Raw genomic sequence first — 15,631 nt, 5'->3', positions numbered from 1 at the left:
AGTGAAAATGGGGGAAGTTTAAAGGTCAAAGTACACAAACATTACTCAAATGATCTGAAGTCTGTAACAGGAACTGACTTTATTACAAAGCCTTCATTCTCCTCCACCGTCATATATTATTCTACTGAAGTATGTTTGCTTGCCATTTCAGATTCATCACATTCCTGCGGATTATACACAATAAAGTTTATAATAACTGAAAAGATATCCAGACCTCCTGGACTGCTTATTAATAAACGTGCCCATAGATTCTAACGTGCTTTGCTACGTATAAACCTGATTTCTGATAAATACACACTGACCCGAGGCTTAATACCACAACACCTTGTTTAGTGGCTCTGAGTCCTGCAGTCTTGTGTATTCAGCTCCACCTTTGAGTCTAATGGCAGCTCTGATTTCATATCCAGGCCAGTATTGATCAGTGTGTGTTTACACAGAGAGCTGAGCGGTGTCGTCTCCTCGTTCACTGTCAGTCATCATAACACACAGCCATGCTTCCTGTGGTCAAACGGATGAGTGCACTCAGTTTGCAGTGCTGTCTGCTCTATGTTACTTTGGGCCTGGTGCTGCTAAGGTAAGAGGTTTATTTGTCTGTTTAGTAATAGATTGCATGTATTATAATGTTAATTTCCATTGAGGTTAATGTAACCTTATTGCTGTCAAAGATAAACTGGCTCCTATGCTATTCTCTGATAAAGATCTGTAGTTCTGTCAGTAGCCAATCCTACAGAAAGATGCTTTTGAGAAACACCTTTGTCAATTTGTTTTGCTTTGATTTTCATCTGCATGTCACAGTAAATTTGCCGTCACAACAGCGAGCGATGTAGAGCCTGGTGTTCGTGGAGCTCGGTCAGTGGGCGACCAGGTGCTGGTTCATCCAGTGGACTGTGTTTTATCAGAGTGGGGCTCGTGGTCACGCTGCGACACCTGTCAGAAAAAAAGAGTAAGTATGATGAGACCAGACAGGTGATAGTGGGGCCCCGGGGGAGACATTACAGCTGCAGTACATGGCATGTGTTCCAGCTGTGTTGGCCCATCGGGACACCTCAGTGTTTGCCTGATAGTCTGTTAGCAAGAAGGAATAAAATCAATGTGATGATGTTTAACATGTTTAAATTACAAGTGCAGTCAGAGACGCTTAATGTCTCTCTGGGAGCAAGCTGTGATAGATTTGTCAGAAAAGGTTTAGCTCTGCCCTTAACACATATATGAACATTAAATCTTAGTTAAATTGATAATACCAAAAATACCATGCAGCAATAGCAAGAAGAGTTCACCTGCATGGATATGATTGGATGTAACCAGTCAGCTGTGAATGAGCCAGTGAAACACAACTTCAGTGCTCTGTCTGAACTAATGCTATGCTTACAAAGAATTAAACGTTTTCATCTTTTCTCCCATAATGTCGTAAACCTCTGAATCAGCTTGTAGCATCCACCAGTGGTTTTCAAAGTGGGGACTGGGGACACCCAGGGGACCTTGAGGGGATTCCAGGGGGTCCCCAACAAAAAGGGAAATCAATTATTTTTACTATAAATCTTATCTATAAGTAACAGAATAAACACTATTCTGGTCATGGGTTTCATACACTTTCTTTAATAAAACATTTAAAAGCAAAAATCCTATCCGATAGGGGACTCTGGGACAAAATCGTATGAAATGGGGGTCCGTGGTCTAATTTATGTCAGTTTGACGGACCTTGACTTGATTTTGGAACCACTGGCCGCCGCCTAGACCGTCATGTGACACCAAAATTCACCATTGAACGCACGTTAATGATATCATCTGATGCCTGCCCCTTCTTGTGCTCCTCAACCTAATTCCTATTTAACAGGAAGAATAAATTATGGGCATTTAGTTTCAGGAAATATGCTTTCTTACTGAGAGTTATGAGAAGATTGGTATCAATCTTCTCCTCTAACTCTTGGAAATAAAGCAAATTAATATATTTCCCAAAAATGTCGGACCTTTCCTTTAACTAAAAACTGTTGACCTTAACAATCAAATAAGTAAAAATGTACAAAAGAAACCTCAAAATGCTGGTTTTATGGATTACACTGAACTATATGTCCAATATCCCACTACACCACTGGCCAGATAAGTTGATCTAACCATTGTAATACACCGGTTAAGATAAGATTTGGATACAGTCCGATTAGATTTGGGTGAATAAATCATTCCTATAGTGCTCGGAGGATGAGAGGTAATTCTGTTGACCCTTGTGGGCTGTTTTTCTGCGAGGAAGAGAGCTCCACTGCTGGCAAAGGTCTCAGCTGATGTACTTCAGTGCTCTATCTCATCCACTTTACAAGGAAGGGGGATTAATAACCTTGACATGACAAAGTGAAAACAGCCCTCTAATGGGATTTCGGCTGTTATAGTTCCCCGGAGCGGTTTCCACCACCTTTTATTGGGTAGTGGCGAGCCTTCCTCTGTGTTTCTCTGACCGTTTAAATGTGCTCGTCTCTCTCGACCACCCAGTACCGCTTCGCTAAACTGGACAGGCCGTCCCAGTTTGGAGGACAGCCGTGCAATTTTCATGGCCGGGAGGAGGAGGCCTGTACCGTTTCAGCCCGCTACACCTGTGACAATGTTCCTTTGTGTGAAGGATTCCTCTGCACCCAAACAGGTAGCTCCTACACCCATACCCATATACTCTCCATTCGTCCCCACTGCCTTCAGTCTTTATGCTAAGCTAAGCTTATTGGCTGCTCACAGTAGCTCACAGATCCATCTTAATGCAAGAAAATCAGCATATTTCCCAAATATGATCCTGTTTTTGGAAATGAACCATTACTAAATGCCATCCACGTCCTTTCCTCTCCTTCAGGTCGCTGTATTCCCAGAACTCTGCAGTGTAGCGGAGAGGACGACTGTGGGGACATGTCAGATGAAGCCGGCTGTAAGAAGGTTTCCAAGCCCTGCAGGCAGGAGGCTGAAGAGTACTGGGGAATCGAAAACCTCGCCAAAGGGTGAGTCACATTCCCATTAGTCTGCAATGTGAGTCCCAGATATATTTTTTCGAGGGGCTTAGATGCGTAAACATGTCGCTCTCCTCAAATCAATCTGCTCACCACCGTTGCTGTTAACTTATCTTTCAGAATCAACATCTTGAACAGTAACCTGGAGGGAGTGGTGCTTGATAACAGATACTACGCTGGAAGCTGCTTGCCTCACTACATCCAGGATGTCAGCTTCAGGAAGCCTTACAACCTGCAACAGTACACTCTGCAGGTGAAACCGGCGGCTAATCACAGTTTGGTATAACAAAAGTATTGAGTTGGAGTTGATATAGTCTACGAGTTTTTTTTCTCCACCACTTTCTGATGCATCACCCTTTATAATAAGAGATCTATAAATTGTATCTAATGTCTTCATTAATGGTGAATGAATCACTTACAATTGCTTTAAGCTATTAAAGGTGCTAAATGCGAGAACGGGAGCATTTCTGTTGCCTCTGCACGGCTCTCAACATGGCTCGTAGCTAACGGTGCTAACAGCGCTAAATGTGAAAACAATGTCAACAGTGCTGCCAGCTATCGTATAGAGAACCTTTAAAAAAACTATTTTAGGCTGCCAAATTGTGGAAAATCCCTCTGACTGATTGGACCATATTTATTCCGGAAAATGTCCGCAGAGGAACTGGATCAAAATTCATTAATCAACAACATTTATTAATGGATTACCAACATTTATGACTGAATTATTATAACCCCTTTATAAAGGGTGCCTTAGTAGAAAGTGGTGCCATTTTTTTCTTATTGGTTGCATCAGCTAGGATTAGTCTTCACCCTGTAATAATGATGGTTTATCTTATTTTATCTTCGTCTTTCATCTCATTATTCCATGTTCTAAAGAGAGTTGGTAGTATATTCATTGTTTACTTGTTATTTTCCTGCTTATTTCACACTATAAAGGACATTTTTTGCTTCTCATGTGTTTGCAGACAAAAGGCTCATATGATTTCACCCTGCAGTCTTTCGAGTCGTACTCTGAGTACATGGACCACACCATAAAGGAGCGAATGACCCAAACCACCATTTCCTTCGGCTTTGCTATTCCAGGCGTAGCTGAATTTGGCTTCAACTACAATAACGCCAAATTCACCAAGGCAGAACAGAAGATTCGCCGTGCTTCTGGCAAGGTGAGATGTCTTTTTCTCCTCCTGACCTCTTTACAACCTAATGATCTCTCCAAAACAAAACAAAAGGATTTATACAAACCCACAAGTCATCTAAAAATACCTACAAATTCCTACTCCGAGCTTAGCCTGAAGTATCCATCACCTGCCTCCTGCTGATTCTCCCCTCAGACTAACAGCTTCGTGAGGGCCAAAGCAGAGCTGGAGTTGGCCCAGTACATGTTGAAATCAGATGATTTGATGCTTCACCCCGAGTTCCAGCAGCGCCTGCGCTCCTTGCCACAGTCCTACGTTTATGGGGAATACAGACAGATCTACAGGGACTATGGCACCCACTACATCACGGAGGCGGCCCTCGGAGGAGACTTTGAGCACACCATCATCCTGAACAAGGAGAAGCTCGAGAAGACAGGTAATAAATGTTACCGGCTGCTGAACTGGAGTCGTGGGGGTCTCAGTCAAATCAAGTTTGGTTTAATTGCTCAGCCTCTTAATTTACTGCACGTTGCATAAAGATAATTATTATGATCAGTTACTGGGGTCTGGCAATGGCAGTGACCGGTGGACGCTGGTCCATAGAGGCAGAGGAGGTTGCTCCTCCTCTATTTTTGAGAGGCAAGAGGGAGATCAAAATATTAAAAAGAGTAATTGGCTGAAATAAACCATTACCAAATCTCAGTATCATATTACCCCGTCAATCACTACATGCAGAAATAAAAAAAGACATAAAGACCTTTGCAGATTTGTCATTGATCATATCTTTTAAGACATTATTATGGGAAAATGTGGTGTTTGGTTTCTTAAAAAAAATATATATATATATTTTCTTATAATAAATTTGATGTTTTCTTTTAATCTTTTTTTTCATAAATATATTTAACAATAAATACCTTATTGTGTTGTTTTCCCGAAGGATTTTGAGCAATATGTGAAACCACTTTCTAATTTGACAAAGAAAAAGGCTATTACGGTTTTAATATTTTTGTTTAGTGTGATATACCCCTGGCTCTTTTGTTATTGTTATACTGAATGTGAATTATGTTCTTTTGTTCAATAAAGAATGAAAGTAGAAATAAGTAGCCAACTAGTGTAAAATAACACAACGCCATGGGTTGGTTTCCCTCCTGTCCGCCCCAATTTGTTGAGTCAGCAGCCGCCACTGGCAGTGACATCATCTATATCTTGTCATCCTAATCACTGACACCTAGTGATAAATAGGTGATGGATAAACCGCACTGAAATGTCAAACCTCATGGCTTAATTTCATGGATGATAATATAATGTAACCACTCCCTGACTCCCTTTGTCATTCTAGATTATTCTTTGGACGACTACAGGCGCTGTACGCAGGCAGGCCTTAAGGTCGGGGCCAACATATATGGTGTTTATGTGTCAGTGGGGGCAAGCGGTGGATCCTGCAGCGGCTTGCTGAACGAGATGGGAGGTGGGGTTCCACGTTTTACCAAAAAATGCCCTGCAGAATACGCTCCGTTTTTACATCAGACACATGAAGCGATGCTATAAAACTCTGAAGTCATTCCGTCTCTCCCCAGAGGACACTGTGCAAGGCAGCATGGTGGAGGACTTTGTCGCTGTCGTAAGGGGTGGAAGTAGTGAATCCATCACCGCTTTGGTGTCTAAAAAGCTTCCCACCCCGCAGCTGATGGGTCTCTGGGGTGAAGGCGTGCGTTTCAACCCTGACTTCATTCGCAAAACAGTGAGTTTCTCTGTCTTTCCTAAATCTCTTCTTTTTTTGCTTTGCTATTTCTGTTTTTATTCATATTACAGGCTATAATCCCTTTCGTAATTCTCTCTTATCTGTGTGTTTCTTGTCTCCCACAATCACTTGTGACATTTCTTCCTCTTTTATATTTCACCATCTCAATTTGAAGCTGTAATAAAACTGTCTACATGGAATTTAACCTGAATAATTGATGTGGAAACATTCACAGAAGAGTTCAGGTCAGTGGTGGTACCAAACAGGCAAAGTACAGCGAGGCTGGTCAATAACAAGTTGGAGAACAAACAGCAAAAGATGCCAAATAGCAACTGTGCCAAATACAAATAGGCTGCCTTGCTCCGACACGGTTAAGTTTCAGTCCTTGTGGGGCTTTCCAGTTGGCTCTAAAAGGAAAAAGAGAATTAAATTTGAACAGTATCAAGAAGATTTATTTGTTTCTCATTAGACACGGCCGCTGTATGAGCTGGTGACCTCCAGAGTCTTCTCCCAGGATGCCACCCTGAAAAGAAACCTGAAAAGAGCTCTGTCAGAGTACCTGGCAGAGGCTAGCTCGTGTCGATGTGCTCCCTGCCACAACAATGGAGTCGCCGTTTTGAGAGGTACCTCAGAGGATATAATTTTTTGGTGTTCACGGCAAATTTGATGGTCCCATATCCATCAGTTATTGTCTGAAAACTCATTAATTCTTTCCTAAACTATGTTTTGTTTTCACTCACAGTTTGTGCCAAAGCTTAAAGAGGACCTATTATGCTTTATTCCTATAGTGTGTTATATAGTTTTTTGTGCATGTAAAAGGTCTGCAAAGTTACAAAACCTAAAGTCCATGCCAAAGGGAGTTACTCTCCTCCACAGAAACACTGCTCCTGAACTGCCTGAAACGCCTTGATTGAAGTCCCGCCTTTTCTTCTGTAACGTGGTGATGTCACCAAGTAACACATTTACATAATACCAGCCTAGCAGCTAGTTTGGCATGCCCTCAAACAAAGCTAGATAGAGCAGAGCTGGAGTGGAGTCTGAAGAGTTTGGTTCGGTTGACCAATCACAACAGAGTGGACCAGCTGACTAATCAGAGCAGACTAGGCTTTTCGGGAGAAAAATATTGTTTTTTGAACATTAAAGCATGTCAATATGTTCTAATAGAAACACTAAATACAAGTATGCACCTGAAAATAAACATAATAGTTCCTCTTTAAGGTTTAATTTGACTTAAAGGAACATTAAGTGACCTTTATCACCCTCAATGAGATGACCAAAGAAGCCAGTAACACCAACAGAGCTTGTTTTTGTTCCCAAACACAAAATTAATAGTGCACAAAGTGACTCTGATGATAATTACAGTGATGGTAATTATATTATTGATCATGATGAGAGCAAATTAAACATCTTTCATCTCCTTCAACAGGCACCAGGTGTGACTGTGTGTGTCCTGTTGGCTACTCTGGACGGGGCTGTGAGATCACAAATAGACAAAAAGGTTAGCTCCAAACATCCAAAATACTAAACACTGCATACGACGTTATGTTTTTTTCCTTGCACAAACACCTACAGAGATATTGACATAATGATATGAGATATGATGTGGCCCTTCCTGACAGATGTAGCCATTGATGGCAGCTGGAGCTGCTGGGGTACGTGGTCGCCCTGCAGTGGAACAAGAACAATGACGAGGAGTCGACAGTGTAACAACCCAGCACCCGGCGAAGGAGGCATGGCATGCAGAGGACTGCAGCAAGAGTCTACTGAATGCTTTTAAAAACAGTCCTGCTGTCAACCTTGACATAATGATTTATAAAAACCCTCCTTGAAAATAGAAGTTTGGCCTGTGGTGTCTTTGTCTTTTCATGTGACATAATGAATCATATTTGAATAAAAACGGACTTGACCCGAATGGAATATCCTCAATGAATATTTTTTAAAGAGTGTTAAACCATTTCTCTTTTATCTAACTGTAGCATTTAGCCAGATCTGCCTGAAGCACTGACCTGAATTCAGATTCTGTTACCCAAATATATCCATCACATTCAAGATGATGTAAAGGGACAGTGTGTAGGATTTGGTGGCATCTAGTGGTGTGGTTGCAGATTGCAACCAACTGAGTACCCCTCCGCTCACTCCTCCCTTTCCAAGACTGCTGTAACCTGAGCCACCGAGTGCAAAACCGTGGCCACGCCGCTTGCCCTGTTCAGAGGCCAACCTTACCGTAATAACACTACTTTAGGTGCTACGGATGTCAGACGGCGGCTGTCGGTACCACAGTTTTGCACGCTGTGGCTCACGTTACCACAGTTTTACAAGTGTGTCGGAGAACTACGGTGGCCTTCAGGTAACGTAAAAACACAAAAGTCTCTCTCTAGAGCCAGTGTTTGGTTTGTACGTTCTTGGCTACTCTAGAAACCAACACGTTCTGCTCCCAACTCGCCACATACCACCGCTTTGTAACGCCCCTTGGCATCACTTTATTTTCAGCATCAAAACCACTATAGTTAAATTTGGGGAAAGAAATACATAGTTGGGCTTAAAACTACTACGTTTGTTCAGTGAAAATGACACTGAACGTTGTGAACATGTGACACGAACAGCGGTCTCCTGGATGAAAGTCTTGTGATTGCTGGATCCATCCACCACTCCTCCCGCCCGCCCGGTGTATGTCTCTTTCTCTCTACATCACCACACACCCGGCGCACTTTTTCGTAGCGTTTACATTCGTTAATGGAACGCCTGATGCGTTTCACCACTGCTAAAGGGTGCCGTGACAAAGCCTCGGTATTTAACGCCCTGGGAATGAAAATAGTCTGTCAGAAACATGGCGGACTCTGTGAAGAGGACCCGCTTCCAATGTAGATATAAACAGCTCATTCTAAGGTAACAAAAACACAACGATTCTTAGTTTCAGGTGATTACACACTAAAAAAAAACTTATTAATATTACATGCCATTTCTGCCACTAAATCCCCCTAAATGTTACACACCGTTCCTTTAATAAACCTCATAAAAAGCATCTAAAGTTGACTGTTTCACTCTTGTCCTTAGAAAAGGTTCAGACAGAAAAACAAACACGTAGTAAAGTCTGCACATCACACATTTATTGCTACCTTTAGTATACGGTGTCATCTTGTGTTTCCTGATAAATGCAATGCTTATCATTTTATTTTTTTCAGAGCTCAGGCAGAGGATAGTGGAAGAGCAGTTTTTATTCATTAAAAAAAAACTTCAACATCGCTGGTTCTGAGAGGAGGAGCCCAGGCAGATTGTTCCGCCCCCTTCAGGTGCAGGATTATCACAGATTCTTGTCCGAGTCTTCCTCCCTGATGCACAGGATGACCAGGTCCCCCAGCACGACCACGACCCATCTCTCAGGGTGTCTGTCAAGGACAAATTATGGGGGTTTTAAACTGAGTTTAGGAGGGAAGAGCTTTACTTTAGCAAATGATTTGAATGTGTTTATCTTATGACAAAAGTCTCACCTCTCCTGAGAGTCTCTTCACAGGCCTCTCCCTGGTAGCCGGACTTACAGATGCAGTTACAGGAGGTACCCGTGAGGACAGGGATGCCGTTGTGCTGGCAGGGGGCGCAGCGACAGGAGTCGAACTGCTGTAGATACTCGTCCCAGCCCCTCTCCAAGTTGGCCAGTCTCGCACCTACATGGTCAGCAGCTGTGCTGAGGCGCACTAGCTCATAGATTGGCATAGTCTGGGTCATAGGGGAGGACGGACAGAGACAGGAAGAGGAGAGAAGTTAATAAAAAGCAGATGACCACACCACTGACACCAACAAAAGCACAAAAGCAGCGTGCGGTCATAAACTGAGAAATTAACTGTAACTTATGTTTTGTTTTTCTTCTGTTTAAAGGTCCAGGGTGTAACATTTCGGAGGATCTATTAGCAGAAATAGAATATAATAATCATAACTATGTTTTCATTAGTTATATCACCTGAAACTAAGAATTGTGTTTTCGTTAGCTTAGAAAGGCCACCGTAGTAGCTTGTGAAACTGCAGTAATGTGAGCCGCAGAGTGCTAAACCGTGGTACCGTCAGCCGACGTCTGACTTCTGTTACTCCTAAAGTAGCGTTATTATGGTTATCGTTAGCTTAGAATGAGCCCTTCATATCTACATAGGGAGCGGGTCCTCTTCACGGAGTCCGCCATGTTGCTCCGCCATGTTTCTACAGTAGCCCAGAACGGACAAACCAAACACTGGCTCAAGAGAGCCTTTTGCGGGGGTTTTTACGTTATCTGAAGGTAACCGTAGTTCTCCAACACGTTTGTGAAACTGTGGTAACCTGAGCCGTAGAGTGCAAAACCGTGGTACCGCCAGCCGCCGTCTAAACTTCCGTTACTCTTAAAGTTGTGTTATTATAGTAAAGATGGCCTCTTGGTTGCAATCTGCAACCACACCACTAGATGCCGTCAAATCCTACACACTGTACCTTTAAGAGCATGTTATCATCTTCCAGTAAGTCACCTCGTATTCGATGAGCGTTGGGTTGTATTTGAGGGATGCTCCCCATTGCCTGTAGGTGTCAGGGTTCCTGATCGCCAACAGGCCGCTGCTGCTGTGTGTGACGCCCCCCTTCACTAGAGTAACAATGTCCTTAATCACAGCGGAGTCAGAGTCCCTGTCTGCATTTCAAAAGAAAAGAAAGGCTCTGATAACACCTTACTGCAACAATCCTTCATATCACTTGTCAGTTGAATAAAAATTGGACATAGTTACAAATAAACCCATTAAAAAATGTCGCCGTCTCACCTTGATTAAACTCTCCTTCTTTCTTGCAAGGGTTCCAACCCACTTTGAGGTCTACTGATTGAGAGCTGCTGATGGCATAGCTCAAACCAATGGTGGCACCAAAACATTTACCAGTTTGTTCAGCATTAAGATCTGTGACAGTTAGACGGAAGAGAATTTAACACAGATTACTTTACATGACATTTCCCATCAGACGGCATTGTTTAACAAACTGGAAAAAGCCCACAGTACTTGATTCTGACATAGTCGTTTTGTTGACAACCGCCACGTATTCAAGGGTTCCTCCCATCGTTCCTTCTGTGACATAGTGGGTGCCGAATGTGCTGAAGAAGCGGGAGTACCTCCCAAAATCGTACTGCTCCGGGAGCTCCATGAGTGAGATGTAGAAATCTTCATGAAGCATCAAATTATTGCTTCTCATTTTGAATTGGGCTGTTTGCACTTTGGACGAAAGCCTGAGGAACCCTACATCCTGGAGTCAAAAAGGAGCGTTGTTAGAGTAAAGTGATTTTTTTATTTCAGAAGTAGAAATAGTAATAATACAAATTAAATAAAACTAGTTTATTTATACCACAAATAATGACCTTTTTGAAAGTTTGAAATTGTGGGTAATACACATATTTGCTTTCTTGCTGAGAGTTGGATGATAAGCTTGATACCACTCTCATATTTAACTGTTAATATTAAGGTAAGCTATTAGACTGTTAGCTGAAAACAGGGGGAAACAGATAGCCACGGCTCTGTCCAAAGGCAACCCGATCTCACAGGAAGGCGTATAAATATTATGACATTGCAAGGACTTTCTGCATGTTATGAAGACACATTTTAAGCTTTTTACATGTCATTTGTACGACACGCAACAACACTACGGTAACTTTCGCAGACAACGAAACCACTTAGTTAGGTTTAGGAAAAACATCATGGTTGGGCTTAAAATAAGTATCTAAACTAAGTAAAATACGTACGGAAACAACGTAACATTAGTACGGAGAACACGTCACAAATGTCAATAAAAAACATGACAAACGTCACTAACTCAAAACACTGGTCTGCTGGTTGAAAGTCCTGTTTGTTGGACTCTCTCGTCCACCATAAGCGCCATTTATGCAGGTACAGACATGACGTACTGACACGCCAAAAGCAAGGAAAGTGCTCTTATTGCACGCTAAATGCCTTACACATTAACATGTCATTCATACGCCTTTTTGTGCAAACGGGCTGCCAAAGGTAACAAAATCCACCTACCAGCTCACTAACAAACACGCAAAGGTCCATAGGCCTAATATATTTGGTTTGTTTAGTCTGTACAAAAAAAGTGCTAGCAGGCCCATTTTGTTACCTTTCCCTGTGTTTCCAGTCTTTATGCTAAGCTAAGCTAACCGGCTGTAGCTTCATACAGTATATACAGAAATGGACAGACACAGAGTGCGATCATTCTTCTTGTCTAACTCTCGGCAATGTATCATGTAGAACATGTTGACCTTTGGGTCGATAGCTCATACCTGGCTATTATATCGCGTTATGTTGCTGAGAAACTCTGATTCTCGACTTCCACTGAGTCCCACTTCCACATAATAGATCCCAACTGTGGCGCCGCCGTTGGAAGAACTGGAAGTTTTCCTGGCTTTCAGCATGCTCATCATGTCTTCATAGTATTCCTGAGTGCCCTCTGACGAAGCTTGAGCCTGTAACGGGTTAAAATCAGGTCAAAACGTCTCAGTTCAAACAGCCCACTTGTTAAATTTAAACAACGAAATGAGTCACAATTTTACCACAAACTGGTAGGTATGGTAGTTGTACGGTTTCCTGTAGTTCTTCTCGTCTTCATTGTAGTGCAGGTTCTCACAGAACGCGTCATAGATGAATTTCCTCCATTCACCATTATAGACGTATTCACACTTTCCTCCAAAGTACTTCGGGTCAAGTACATGATCCACAAATTCTCCTGTCAAGATGTTGTAGCTGGGCAGAGTAGAATAATTCAAATGAGTCATTAAAACCTCCTTTCATGTGATATAAACTATAGTGAATAATAGCAATAATAGCAGTATTTACCCCTGAGTGCCGCGTTCAGCACCAGGGATCGTCAGTATGGTGGAACACTTGTCATCTCTCAGGTTGAACTCTTCACACTCGTCCTCGTCAGAGAAATCATCACAGTCGGACTCTCCATTACAGCGAAGGGACTGACTGATGCAGCGCCCTGGACAGACAGAGAGACAGATTACTATACTGTACTGTAACCCCTTCAGCTTAAAGAGAACGTGTTGTGGTCGTTGGACTTGCCTGTTTCTTTGCAGGTGAAGCTCTCTCCACAGTAATCTGTCACCAGACACTGGGTTGTTACCGTCGGACACGCCAGCTTCTCCCACAGTGTCTCAAAGCACTGTGTGCCGCCAAACTGTGAGGGCTTCTCCATGTATCGGAAACGGACCTAAGACGGTTAAAAGTGAGTTGGCTCTTAAAATCTCTCAGGATGTCCATTCCCATTTACTGTACCATCGTTCAGATATAGATTCACACAGAAACAGTCTAGAAGTAGCCCATAGATATTGGTGCCTTCAAATGGGGTCGTGTTTACCGTGTTTACGAGTTGGGCCCATATGGACGCCCCCCTCATGTCGTATTCACGACCTCGTAAGTGGAAAGTTTCTGAAAGCTTCAGAACTTGTGACGTGTTTGTTGACGTTGTGAGAAATGGCGGAGCCAATGGAATTCATTTTTTGGTGCATTATAAGTTCATTTATTGTGATTTTAGTCGTATATTGTTTTTCTTGGTAATTTTATAATAAGTCTGAGGAAAATGTTGATTTTCCTCCGTCATTATGCCTTTGCATTTACTGCATTATGTTACCCGCTTGCTAGCTCTCTAAATTGCTAGTCTCTGTGGCTTCTAGAGACCGACAGTAACGTTAATATTGTCGATGCTTAGCAGCAGTGTTCTTCAGGACTTAACCACTTGAACGCCAAGCATATCGTGTACATGACTTCTCATGTTGTAAACACGAGTTCACAAGTTTCATTTGAAGGCACCTTAATGCACAAATGTCTATTTCTACGTTCCATATACCAGAGGTTCTCAAACTTTTTGGGGCCAGGGACTCCTTACAGAGGAGAAAATTTGCCTCATAATCACAGCGACAATTAAGCATATGCCATTTGTACTCTTAGTTGCCATTGGAACGATTGGTATTCTAAATCTTTCTAACCAAAATACTTCAGATTTGTTTCATAGTGATAAACAGAAACACATTTCAATTTGAATCATATTAACACCACTTTGTTCGCTGTTCTCAATAAAACCAAACTCGATATAACTGTCGTCATATTTTCTCAATTTAATTTGGGCTTAGCGTCACTCGACGATGTGGACTGACTCAAATATTTCTCAATGCTCGCCAGCTAGCTAGCTAAGCTAATAAGCTAAACAGCAGGAATGGTTCGTTGCACTCTGAGTGAAGTGACTCTGATTCATGACTTGACATGATGTGTCACAATCATATCAGCCGAATATGCTTTTTTTATTGGCGGAAATGGTCCTTGTCTGTAGGTATGCACTTTTTAAGGATAGAGCAAAATTTTATAATTTATAGCACATTAATTCGTGGACCCCCTGGCAGAGTACCACGGACCCCTGGGGGTCCCCGGACCCTACTTTGAGAATCACTGCCATATACTGCTATGTAGAGTCTACAAGTGGTTCCAAAGGTCCTAAATAAGTTGAGTATTTTGGAGCCTAAACAGTGTAAAAACCAAGGCCCACTTTAAGAAGTGCTGATTTAGGATTATCATTGTTCCCTTTGGACCTATTGATCATCTCATGCATGTATTGATCTGAGCTTACCAGACAGAAAACTGTCTCAACTACACATGATTTTGGAGAGAGTTTTAGTTGTGCTATTGCCTTGTATTGCTACAAGCCACCCATAATAGAAGTCATCATTTTCATTCAACATCTTTAAATCAACAATTCATGTAATTTATTGAGAAAAATACCTTTTTGTCTGTGCAGGAGTCACAAGGAGTCCAAGATGACCAGACCCCCAGTCTACAGTTGACGGGATTCGGTCTGTTTACGGCTCTGGCCATCCTCATCCGAGCCCAACTGTCGCCCCCCAAAAAACATCCATTATCATCTCAGTTTCTCCTCTAATACCCACGGTGCACGGGATATATCAAATCACTGCTATCAAGTGAATGTAAGAGATGTTGAAGCGAGGAATATACTGCACCTGTTATCAGCAGTTGGCCATTGCCTCTTGGATGTGTTTGCTACTGACATCTCAGACAGATGCAGTGTGCATAAAGTCAGCAGTAAATGAATAAACGTCTCCATACTGAAAATGAGTAGTAAATGGTCCTTTAGATTAAAAATGCCACAACACAAAACAGTCGCTGTGTTGTGGCTTCTACCACTGGAGTCTTGACCAACCACAGTGAATGATTGATCAAGAGTAAACACATGCTGTTACAACAGCTGGGGAAGTTTTTTTTTTAATGATCTATAACCCCCATTTCTCATCTTCATCACCGCAAACACACATCAATCCAGCCAGAACATGTTGTCTCTGTATACACAAACACATTTGATGCAACACTAACAGTAAAAGTACTTCAAACACCTCAAACTGAAACATTTTCCTTTTTACAATATCTGCAGTGAAGTGATCTATTGATTCTTCTTCTTTTTCTTCTTCTTCTTCGAATTACTATTATTATGATTATTATTATGATTATTATTATTATATATTATTATTATTATTATTATTATAGCAATATTAAAGCCTATCCACATACAAAGAGGCTTCCGTCTTCCGCCTGTATAGTCTTAAATTGTGCAAAACAAATAAACAAACAAACAATAAACAATAAGACATAATAAAAAACAAACAAAAAACATTCAGTGTCTGCTAAACAATTGGAATAAATTTGAAATGTCTACACAATTTAATGGGTAAATTCTATGCAAAATCTTGAAAGACACTTCCTTAAGTTTGTTAT

General features: G+C 41.8%; 2 protein-coding genes across 2 annotated transcripts; one reads left to right on the top strand and one right to left on the bottom strand.

Moving 5' to 3' along the window:
• Positions 1-414: 414 nt before the first annotated feature.
• Positions 415-7,770, top strand: c8b (complement component 8, beta polypeptide). The gene is made up of 12 exons (XM_074650540.1): positions 415-574; positions 796-943; positions 2,482-2,629; positions 2,831-2,972; positions 3,102-3,234; positions 3,947-4,144; positions 4,313-4,553; positions 5,457-5,585; positions 5,695-5,858; positions 6,328-6,481; positions 7,285-7,356; positions 7,478-7,770. The coding sequence occupies exons 1-12, from the start codon at positions 492-494 to the stop codon at positions 7,633-7,635; spliced, it is 1,770 nt and encodes a 589-aa protein (XP_074506641.1). The 5' UTR covers positions 415-491; the 3' UTR covers positions 7,636-7,770.
• Positions 7,771-8,943: 1,173 nt separating this feature from the next.
• Positions 8,944-15,083, bottom strand: c8a (complement component 8, alpha polypeptide). The gene is made up of 11 exons (XM_074650530.1): positions 14,863-15,083; positions 14,627-14,735; positions 12,917-13,064; positions 12,686-12,833; positions 12,403-12,592; positions 12,133-12,315; positions 10,862-11,102; positions 10,631-10,762; positions 10,346-10,503; positions 9,347-9,572; positions 8,944-9,244 (listed from the first exon to the last, which is right to left on the bottom strand). Exons 1-11 carry the CDS (start codon positions 14,964-14,966, stop codon positions 9,093-9,095), a joined length of 1,791 nt encoding a protein of 596 aa, XP_074506631.1. The 5' UTR covers positions 14,967-15,083; the 3' UTR covers positions 8,944-9,092.
• Between the last annotated feature and the right edge of the window lie 548 nt (positions 15,084-15,631).

The sequence above is a fragment of the Sebastes fasciatus genome, chromosome 11 (genome assembly GCF_043250625.1).
Source record: "Sebastes fasciatus isolate fSebFas1 chromosome 11, fSebFas1.pri, whole genome shotgun sequence".
Classification (NCBI taxonomy): Eukaryota; Metazoa; Chordata; class Actinopteri; order Perciformes; family Sebastidae; genus Sebastes; species Sebastes fasciatus.
Note: the sequence above shows the minus strand (reverse complement) of the source record. Positions and strands in the feature narration are given on the sequence as shown.